The sequence below is a fragment of the Lissotriton vulgaris genome, unplaced genomic scaffold, assembly GCF_964263255.1.
Source record: "Lissotriton vulgaris unplaced genomic scaffold, aLisVul1.2 SCAFFOLD_11838, whole genome shotgun sequence".
Lineage (NCBI taxonomy): Eukaryota > Metazoa > Chordata > Amphibia > Caudata > Salamandridae > Lissotriton > Lissotriton vulgaris.
The window spans coordinates 70-11585 of record NW_028247633.1 but is presented as its reverse complement, the minus strand read 5'-3'; the positions used below and the strand labels follow the sequence as shown (position 1 = coordinate 11585).

At 41.2% G+C, this 11516-nt stretch overlaps 1 protein-coding gene across 1 annotated transcript; it reads left to right on the top strand.

The window, feature by feature from the left end:
• Positions 1 to 4490: 4490 nt before the first annotated feature.
• On the top strand, positions 4491 to 11074 carry LOC147665090 (myosin light chain kinase, smooth muscle-like; the record flags this gene model as incomplete). The annotated part of the gene is made up of 4 exons (XM_086949768.1): positions 4491 to 4546; positions 5024 to 5189; positions 9941 to 10106; positions 11056 to 11074. Coding segments are annotated over exons 1-4 (407 nt in total), but the record flags the coding sequence as incomplete, so codon positions are not given.
• Between the last annotated feature and the right edge of the window lie 442 nt (positions 11075 to 11516).

Here is an 11516-nt window from a genome sequence, read left to right as displayed (position 1 = left end):
AGACTCCTGGAGAAGTTTGACTATATAACGCCTAGGATCGTCACCCTCAACTACTTCTGGGATACCAAGTAAGTGCAGGTTGTTCCTACGCTGTTGGTTTTCTTGCTCTTCCAGCTTAGCGATTAAGTCTGTCAGACAAGCAGCATTAGAAGAGCTTTGTTCAGTAAGAACCTCAGTTTCCAGGCTCTCCGTGCGACCTTCCACCGTAGTGACACTATCACGTACATCAATGCAAATTTTGTTCAGCTTTCTCATACCCCCCTGTAGTTTTTTAGCAGCCCCTTTGGCCAAGTGGTTTTCTTAGCGGACCTCCTCCTGGAATTCCCTAATTGAGGCCAAAATAGAGGCTAAAGAAGGCTCGGTTGTAATTAAGATTGATAAGTCCATCTCTAGTTCTACACTCGTATGAATCCCGAAATTTCCCCTCCAGTCTGAGAAGTTTTTATCGACACACAATAAAATATGAACACACTGCTGCAAGGGCCACTAAGAGCTGCACATCTCCAGCGCCCCAATTTTGAAGAAATTGAGTCAAGTTGGTCTGATTGTCTCTAGGGGTCTACAACCTCAATACAATACAGTCCTGAAGATGGTCTCACTAATGCAAAACTAGAGACCGAAACGTCGACTTATACACTTTTTTCTTTGATATTGATTTGTGGTTTATTTTAAGAAAAAGTGTTGCAATTGTTACAGTGAAGGTTTCAAGTGCATAATAATTACCTTCTTGCTTGATTGTATGTATTGTATACAAGTACCCTGAAAAATTCTAATATAAAATTTAGTACTTTCATATATACACCTGTTTTGTCTGTTCTATACACCTCTTTGAGATTTACTCTATATGATTGTTCGCTCTTAAACAGAGTTGTACCCATTTACAAGAAATTGCCTAAAAGAAATGACGAGTTGAAAGAAATCAATTAGCACGCACATCTTCCATCTTGCTCCCAAATGTTAGCTTAAAATAAACTAATCATTCAACTGAATAAATCCCTTGAAGGCACATTTACCCATCCCCCTGGTTGTTACTGAGGCATCTGCTGCAGGTTTTGACTTCTTCCAGAATGCCGTCTGAGTGGCATCCTCGTCAAGGAGGTAGGATATCTGTGAGTTGGAATAATCCCACTTTAGCTGGCTGCGCCTTTAGGTTTTGCTTCTTATTTTCTTTCAGGGCTGCACAGTTCCAGTATCTTTAGGAGATCCAGAGCTATTGTCTTCGCTACAGACAGAGCTACCCCCCTCTGTGGTCAAGCCAGTACAATCTGAAAACGAATAAAAAATTTCACCAGGTGGTTCCGGGGTCCACGGGGCTAGAGGGCCCTAATTAGCTTCCAAATTACAAATGTAATTGTCAGTACAAACCAAGGGCAGTTTAAGCACACCCTCTGACAAACTTGGGGCAGCAAGAGCTGGTGTGAGACCAGCCAAATCAAAGGTCGTTAGGTCTCCTATTCTCCCTGGATCCCCATTGCTTTCTATAAAGAATTGGAAGTTAATGTCTGCGCTACCTGTTTTGCCACTGGGGGGTGCCGTTTCCATAGTTTGAGTTGTATAGCATTTTGCCCCTGAGATATCTGTCCACTGCAGGAGGTTAAGATCCCTTGGTCCTGCCAGCTCTGAATTCTTGGAATCGCTCTCTGGCGGGGGGGGATATATAAGATCAAGCAAGCTGTCACTGTTAAGTGCCTTAACTCCAGAGAAAAGCTTTGCTACAGGGAGCTGTTGTCTGGTGTTCTCTTTCAAAGCACCCCCCCTCTCCCTGCAGGCTTCTTAGGAACCTCCTGTTTCCCTTTAGAGGGGTTATCAGTCATTCCGGTGTCCCCACAGGCAGCGTTAGTTTGGGCCACTCTTGCCTTACCGCCTCTACTGGATTTGGTGTCCCTGATCGTCATGATCCGATTAGCACTGAGCTTTCCCTTCACCGTATTGACAGGTCGAGGGAGAGCGTAGGAACTGCCGAAACCACAACACATCCAGAAGATCGGCAGTGTGTCAGCCTCCCGAGCGTGCCGGAAAGACCAAACACCCTGCGTTCACAAGCAAAGCCCGGCCTGGCCTCGACGAACTGGAGCTGGATAGCGAAGCCGATCCCAGATGATATGGGTCGGCTCTCTCCACGCATCCTGCGACAGTCTGCACAGCCAAAACCAATCGGAACAGCGAGTGCAGCTAAGTGACATGGGCTCACGCTGACTCCATCTTGCTCATGCTACACTCGAGTTTTACAAGATCTTTGCTCCCCAAAAAAGGACCACTTTACCTTATTGGTAGCCTCTATTTTCAATGGGGAGCTCTCTCCTCCCTCCTGGTCCCTCCCCAAAATTATAATTTTCCCAAAAAAGTTTAAGTCCCTGCTCGAAATGGGCTCGTACAGACCAATCACTCTTATAAACTGTGATTCAAAGATCTTTTCTAAAGTCTTGGCAATAAGAATCTCCTTGAGGATTGAACCCCTGGTGTCCATTTGGCAGCACGGGTTTATCCCTAGGAAGGGCACCACCGAACACATACGAAGGGTCATAACCTTGTTCGATGCAGCTCAGACACTAGGAGACCCGATGGCGTTAACTTTATTGGATGCAGAAAAAGCATTTGATCGGGTCTCCTGGCAGTTTTTATGGGACATTATGAAGAAAATATGCTTTGGGCCAAAGCTAATTCAAGCAATTCAATCTCTTTATATTAAACTTACTGCCAGTGTATTTCTAAATGGTAAATTAACAGAACAATTTCCAATCTCACTGGGTACCCGGTAAAGGTGTCCTTGCTTTCCATTGCTCTTTGCTCTTTACATCGACACATTGATTAAAAAAATAGAAAATATTCATGCAATCATGCCAGTGAGTAGATTTGGGTGGGACACTAAAATTATGGCCAATGCCGCTGATCTGCCTATTACTACACCAGATCCCGAAAGCGCTATTTCGGAATCTGGTGGAGGAGGAGGCTCAAGAGTTTGGAAAAAACTCGGGGTATGCTATGAACAAAAATAAAACCCAGATTATTTTCAATGATAAAACCAAATGGGTAGATAGTCTGGTAGTTCCTAAAGTCAAATACTTGGGAGTGACCGTTGCTGCAAACACTGATTTGATTGTGGCTGAAAATCTAATCCCACTTGTGGTTGATACCAAGAGAGCGCTCAATCGGATTAACAACTTGCATTTGACTATAGTGGGACAAGGCAATGTCATCAAGATGACTTATTTCCCAAAGCTACTTTACTTTTTCAGGGCCATCCCCTTCGAGTTCAATAGGACCATGCTTTTAAGATTTGAACAACTCTTCTTGCAATTTATATGGGCATATTCTCAGCCTAGACAAGCCTTCAAGACACTTTCCATACCGAGGGAGAGGGGTGGATGGGCACTCTCCAATATGAGACTATAATATTGGGCCTCAGTTTTGCAGTACAGTCTGGATTTACTATACAAACACTCCTCTATTCCAAACACAGGGCTTCCGTCTCCCTTTTTATTACTGCTTGGGGAGGAGGTGCGCTGATGCCTTTGGCATCAAGTGACCGTAGGCTATTACAAACCTGTCAGGTTTAAGACCTTGGGTGGTGTTTTCAAGGTGTTTTCCGACTATCGTAAGATGTACGGACTAGGTCATCTGAATTATTATTCTCCCTTTTTTTGAATCCCAACTTGCCGGATATTTTTCGAAGCTGTTATCTACAGGATTGGCACAATGCGGGAATCAAAGAATTAGGCGATTTGATTACCACTGATGGAATTAAGTAATTTATCCATCTAAAAACCCAATTCAACCTACGGGACCAAGTTACCTTTAAGTACATTGCTATTAGAGATTTCTTGAACCCGAAAGGCCGGGGGTACCATAGGATTTGGGCAAATAGATCTTTTCGACAAGCTAAAAGCCCCTGCATTACCCCGGATAGGAACAATTTCTTCAGCACTGAACAGCCGAATGCCTGATGATCTTCTCAAGATAGCCGGCAAGTGGCATTCCAAATTGGAGATCCCCCATAACATCTTTTACTGCGCTCTAAGATCTGCCCAAGAGGATTTGTTATCAACTAAATTACAGGCGCAATTTTTTTAAACTGCTTTCTTCTTGTATATCACACCGAGCCGGGTTGCAAAATGGGGGACTGGGAAAGGGACAATGTGTCCTAGATGCTCGGAATACAGGGCAGACTCAATACATGTTTGCCACATGCCCTAAGCTTATTCCTCTCCTCACTAAAATACAGGATTTTCTTGGGAAAGTTCTCTCTACTGATGTCGAATTAACCCCAACGACTATTCTATTGGGGATTCAAGACAAGGTTAGTCGGAAAAGGTGTGGAGCATTTCATTTTGTTGCTATGACAGTTTTTCGTATCTGTTTAGCTTCTGTTTGGATCAATATAAATACCCCACTGTTTTCCACTGGTTGGCCCCATTGGTCTCGACATGCCATCTTGAGAAACCCATCTATGCAAAGAAAGGCATACAGGGAAAAAGAAAAGGCCTAATTATATGGGATCCTCTTACATTGTGGCTAAACCAGATATAGAAGCAGGGCTCCTTGAAAGGTATGTTCTTTACCGTTTGTCAAATTTGTTTTGGTTTTTCTTTTTTTCTCCTGGCTCTTTTTTTACAAGTTTTTCTCTTGTTGGAACTCCTTAGTTCTATGTACCTTATTTGCAGAAACTGGTTTTGTAAATTGTGACCGCTGGTTTTCTTCCTGTTTTGTTTTGTGTTTGCCATCAAGTGCCTAACTCTGTGTATATTGCTTGGGTATTTGGGGGTGGGGGTGGGAGGGCAGGTGTCGACTTGATTTTTGCTTTGTATTTTTTTTTCATTTGGCAAATACAAAATTTAAAATAAAAAAAGGAAATAATGTGTAATTTTATGTCCATTGTTTGCTACAACGTGCTTTTTTGATGCATCACTTTATATTGATGTTCTTCAGTTGGTGAACTGTAAATTGATAAATTTTAAATGCAAGACATAATAGCTATAATTTGAATACTGTCATATTTTAAGTTGCTTTCATGCTTGTGTTCTAGAGGGCGACCTTTGGGTCCAACGGTGGAAAACAAGGCAGGCATTTGGGGTGAAAGTCCACCAAAGTTTGTCACCAAGCCCAGTAAAGTGATTGTCAAAGAAGGACAAATGGGAAAGTTCTCCTGTAAAATAACCGGCCGGCCACCCCCTCAAGTAAACTGGTTTATGGTAAGTAAATCTCACCGATGAATTGCAAAGTCTGCACCTCATAGCAATCCAGAGTGACATTGAATAGATGGTTGAGAATCCCTTCCATGAGCTCGTCAATGCTACACGTGTCCACATCTTACGTCTGCTGAAGTCTGAGAGGGTCAGATACAGATTCTGATTACCTTGGATTAGACTGCCTATAAACACTGATCAAATCACCCTTGTGTCCATCTTCCTCAAATTGCATATTGTGTTTTTTAAGAAAGTAATTTTGCTATGCCCAGTGTCCCCATTGATGCAGTATAGCTTCCTGTCTGTAGAAATATCATGTGTGCACATATAAGCAGAAGGTTCTGCAGCCACCTTGGATCATAGGGTCAAGGCAGCCACACTTATTTCATTATTGTAGGTCTGGCTATAGACCGGCTTAGGTTTTTGAATTCCTTCATGTTATCAATTATTCAATACCGTCAGTAAGAAGTACAGAGAGTAGACTTTAGGTCAGCCCCTTCATCTATTGTCGTTCATTTTTTTATGATTAAATGGGCTGCTTATCAAGGTCCTGGAATTTTGAAGACATTTAAATTGTCCCATTTGTGTTCCCATCAGGCTTTGGTGCTGGGACCATGAACTAATCTTCTTAGTGCATATGGGAAATGTAGCTTGTAATTAAGACCCAATGTGTGTTCTTTGATGGACTTCTTTTGCTGGTTGCTGATTTATGACTTTTTGGGTAAATGTTCTTGCTCTTTTGATGCCTTAACCTGTGAAGAATACATAGTGCTATTTTTTTTTAATTGTGCTGTCAATATCATGGTTGGGCTGGTTTATAGTGCATTTTTTCAGTGACAGGAGGGATGGTCTGACAGGTCAGTGATGGGCTGTTTTTTATGTTTGTGGCCCTGCTTTATGGTCTGGTGGGCCAGTTATTACTATTGAATTATCACATTGTTTGCAGCAAGGTCAAATGCATGCAGTCTCCCATAGCTTGCAAACCAGACACAGCGCGTCTTACAAGTTTAAAACTGCCCACATTTGCAAATATTAACAACTGTTTTAACTTTGTGATTTACAAATGAGCGCCAAGTTTTAAAGTTGTTGTATTTAGGGCTTTTTTGTTCTCAAACTAAAGATGTGCAGGCATATAGACTATATTGCAGATGCAATGAAAATACTGACCATTTCTCAAAAGTATCCACTACGCAATGCTTTGCTCTGTACAAATTATCTTCATCAATCAATAACTTTGGAGGAGTCTCTATTGGTATTTGGGAGACTTTTCACTTTTTAAATTAGGTGAAGTGTATCTAAACTAAAGTGGCAAATACTTGAAAGTAATGACCACCAAAAAGTATACTCTCCAATGCTGATCCAAACTTGCAGGCTTTCATTTGCTTCTGTTGAAAGAAGCACGCCGGATTATCTGCAATGACAGGTAAATATTTAGATCCTTTTGGCCTCCATAGCTTTTTCCCTACTGAAAGCCTGATAATTAATTTAGGTGCTATTGAATGCACCTGATAAATAAAGATAGCACAGGGTACATTATTAATTGGGTGTGCTAAATAACACCTATTACGAGTTTGTGGGTAATGGCATGCACATTTTTGTGTTTAACATGCAAAAAGTTTCATTAAACAGTTAATACCGTCTGCTTTTTCAACGTTAAATTTCTGTAAATTTGACCTGACGAAGTCTAACAAGGGCTGAGTTATTTAACACATAATTATTGTGTGTGTTAAATAGCATCAAATGTATAATTCCGACCCACTCGTAATCTGGCCTAATGTCTTTGGTGTGCAACAGTACAGGGCAAAATATTTTTTTAAATGATGGCTAGCACTGGAAAAAGTTGGGGGTGTGAACTCCGGCAATTAGTGAAGAAAGTGCTAAATCCAGAGTAGGATTCACTGGCAACATTTTCTCCGCCATACTAGATAACTTGATGGAGGAAATACTAGTCAGTTCCTACTCCAAAAAGTCTAGGATTTTCCATACCACATAAAGCCAAAAGTCTCCTGAATTTTTTTCTACTTAAACTAGTGCCACAAGGCTTCAAAATGAGGACCCTTTGAGTACAATCCAGCAAGCGAGTACTGGCAATCTTAATTTTGCTGCTTTAGTTGTCTTACAAGTTTCATTAAAACTTCTGTACAAGCATCAATTCTATAATTCCCCTAGAATCTGAGTGGGTCTCATTTATTCTGTCAACTGCACAAGAACTCTGACAAGATGACTTACCCTTTCCGTGCCCGACTTCCCATCATGCATATTTAAAGTATAGTCTTCCTTTTCTGTGGTTGTCACTTTAAATACCTTTTCTCAGCTAGGTTGCACATTGCAAGTGTTGCCTTGAGTCAGAAGGTGATGGAGAAAAAAGTCCACCTCAGGTTCTATATAAAAAATAAACTATATGTGGCAACAGTTGCCTTTCTCAGCCAATGTAAACTCTGTTACTGGTTTTAGGAATGGTTTTATTCTAAAACGATAGCACTACTCACCCTGATAGATGTATTGTAGGGCATAGTAGCAACAGGTTTTCATCATGCATGGATGTAGAGGGACTAGAGATATGCCAGCAGAATGACAGCGGAGGTGATCTTCTCCAAACACTACACCTCAGCCTTCATAAAGTCTCAACGGGAGTGTTTATCTCTTATGCGTGTAGGTGGGACTCTTACTTACAAACCTACAGTAAGAAGCTGAAGGAAGGATTGCTGAACTGCAGCGCCCCTGCAGGGACACAGTGAAACTGCTCCAATCTCTCTCTTGGCTTTAGTTTACTAACTAGAGGAAGAGTTGGAAAGTCAGGGAAGGGAAGAAGGAGGAGGGGCTTTGGTTACAGTTGATTATGTTTAGCATCTTCACATACTTTGAGATTCTCCATTCACTGTGTAGTGAAAAACTGAGTCACTCTCTCAAACTACCACTCTGTCTCTCCCGCTCTAGCTCCTCCTTTCGGGATTCCCCCACCAATTATAAAGTTTGCTCTGTTTAGGTTTTTAGTGTCACTTACTTAAGAGAGGGTCTACATTGCTTAACAATCTACCATTTTAAAGGTTTGCTCCCTTCCCGATTCAGAACCTCCGCCAACTCGCTATAGTGCTGACATAGGTTGGAAGTAAAAGACTATGGGCCCGATGTAGGTAATCCCAGATTACCGATTCTTAAATATCAAGTCATACCGATTCGGTATTTATGAACTGGCAATCGGGATGTGGATATTTTTACCGAATTCAATACCGAATCGGTAAGTTTCGGTATTTACCGATTCGGTAATTACCAAATCGGTATTTGCCATTGATTCCTATGGGCCTTGAAGCCCATAGGAATCATTGGCAAATACAGATTCGGTATTTTACAGAATCTGTAAAATACCGAATTGCCAAGGGGGACAGGGTGTCACTTTGACACCCTGTTGCACCCCTGTTTCGGGCTTGTGTGCCATGTGACACACATACATGCCCTTATGGCACAGGTGTACATGCACAGATGTGCATGTACACAGAAATTCTTAATTTACCACTCAATAGTATTGGGTGGTAAATTAAGAATTCCTAAGGGCCTGTGGCACTGCAAACTGTGCCACCTACATATAGATTTACAGAATCGGTATATTTACCGAATTGGAAAAATACTGAAGCGGTAAATTTACCGAATCTGTAAATATACCGATTCTGTTAATTCCGAGCCACCTACATGTCAAAAGCCAAATACCGGTCGGTAACGTTACTGACCGGTATTGGGCGACCTACATCGGGCCCTATATATTGAATCCTCAATAATCCTTTGCTTCTGAACCAACACTGACATCTAGCGGCTGAGTCGTATAACACAATCCCTCGTTGACTACTAAATTATCACGGATGAATTTATACAAAGCGCCAATCAGTACCTGCTTTGCATGGCTCACCTTCAGATGCCCCTTAATTTCACAGCCTGGGAAGGACGTTAACATATGTCATGTTTTCCTCAAGTCAGCAACGGGTACTGAAACATCAAGTCGGTTTGTTGACAAACATCAAGTCGGAACAAAGCTAGCTTGTCGTGGCTTTCTTTTCATCTGTAACTCTATTTCTGTTGTGTTAGATTAATTCTGATATGTCGATTTTCTGTTATCTGGGTCTCCTACACTGTCACTGCCTTACAGCATAATCTGTACTCATTAGAGGCCCATTGAGGCAGAGTTGGCTTTTAAAACAAACTCTTGGTTGCCTGATAAAATAAAGGCTTGCCAGTGCCAGCAATTTCGCGAATACTACCAGCTGTTCCTCTCAAAGGAACCCTCTGTGAACACACCAGCGAAACAGACAACACTCGTTGTCTATACCATTGACATCACAGGAAATAAGGAAGTGTCATCAGAAAGTAAAATAAAGAAAGAGGATCCGAAAGGCTGACAAATATAAACGTATAAAAAAAACTAAAACTCCTTTTGAACTGTAAAGGAAGTAGTGCCTTATCTGCTTCCGTGGATTTAGCTATTTGTTTAATAATTTGGTGAGTTAATGGTGTGGTGGTTATTTTCTCGCATTTGGTTCCTCTGTGACTCCCCCAAATTACCCTACTGTGCGCGCCTAACAATTTCATTCATTCATTCATTCATTCATATGATTAATACGATTGAGTGCCAGCCTTGCGGGTAAAAACAAAGCAAGCCGACTGTTGCACTCATTCAGTGGATTATACACCTCCAGTCGGTTTTGTTGCGCCACCGCTTGAATAAGGGGCTGTTTCTATAAACTGCATTTTGTTATCTTTTGCTTCAGGGCGATGTACAGTTGCAGCAAAGTGATCGTTTCAACATGGTTGAGAAGTCTGGTTTGCACGTTCTGGAAATTCAAGATGTCCGTCTGGCTGATGCTGGAACGTACACGTGCGTGGTAAAGAACACCTCAGGGAAAGCCTCCTTGTCTACAGAGCTTATCGTTCAAGGTAAATAACAGGTGCTGACGTCACCAATGGGCCAGCTATGCCGTCATATGCATATGCACAGCCCTTTTTGCCAGATGCAGCCTTTATGCATTAGTACTGTTTCCCATGCCCACCTGCAGCCTCACAATGTCATGCAGCCCTAAGGTGCTACCATAATAGACCAAGGATCAGCCATGTAATATGGACACTACCACCTATTCATAGGCGTTGTCATATGGCTATGTACTTAGACCAGAAACACTGGTCCCACAGTTGAAAGCAATGCAATCAATACAGATTAACCAAATTATTATTTTAATCTTTTAACAACCGGTATAGCCCAACGCAGTAGGGCTATACAACTATTATTTCAGCCACTAAGTGTAGAATGTTCTAAATTAAAAAGGGAGAAACAAGGAGCCAACCTTTGGGATTTTGGAGAAGAAAGGGTATACCAGCCATTAGTGGCCCCAGGCCACTTCATTGTCGTCAATGTAAATTCAAACACAATGAAATTAAGGATTTCTTCCACCTGCCTAGTGGTTATTCATAGGAAGAACCAAGAAGGGAAGTAGGTTCCCACGGACAGGTTATACAAATCTTCAACAATATTTATGAATGTACTGACATGGTGCCCGAGTATATTAACTGAGCCATGAAATGCAATTCTAAAGTGTGTTCAATCAAAGCATACATATGCAAATTTCAAGAAAATGGCAATTTACAGATTATTTTCTCAAAATCATTGTGAACTTAATGTTTACTGTCATATTAACTCACGAGGCAATCCCATGCATGTAACTTTGTCATTGAATCACTTTTCTTCTTCAAGAATGTACACACTTGGTACCAGGATGTTTTAGATCAGATCTCTCACTGTGAAAGGTTTGGGGTACGTGAGTAGGCTAATGCTATTTATTTCCAATTCTGAATTCATTATTTACTTTGATTTCTGTTTATCTTCTTTTAGGTTCAGATACGACAGACAGGTATGTGTACCCTCTATGTGCTGATTTTTTTAATCTTATAAGCCATGTGTTTTATCTTGAGATTAGTGGGTATTGGGAATAATGTGTAGTCTCTTTGTTCTGATTTTTTAGTTTATAAAGGAGGCATTACAAGATGTACAAGTGTACAATGGGTGCAACAATTAAGCAATTTTTTTACCGTCCTAAATATCCATAAGTTATATCTGCTCTATTTTTGTTTCTTTGACAATGCTTATCAACCACTGATGTACCCCTCCCACCCCACCAGGCATTTGGCCTTTATTTCAGTCTCTGTGAAATTAAACATAGAATGGGTTGACTATGTCAGAACCCTTAGGATATCGCAATGTTATGATTTGCAAAGAATTCCAAAATAGGCACTTTTGTAAAGATCTATATGGAGTGGGAGCTCGCACAGCTTAGATAATCCAATTTAGAGTAC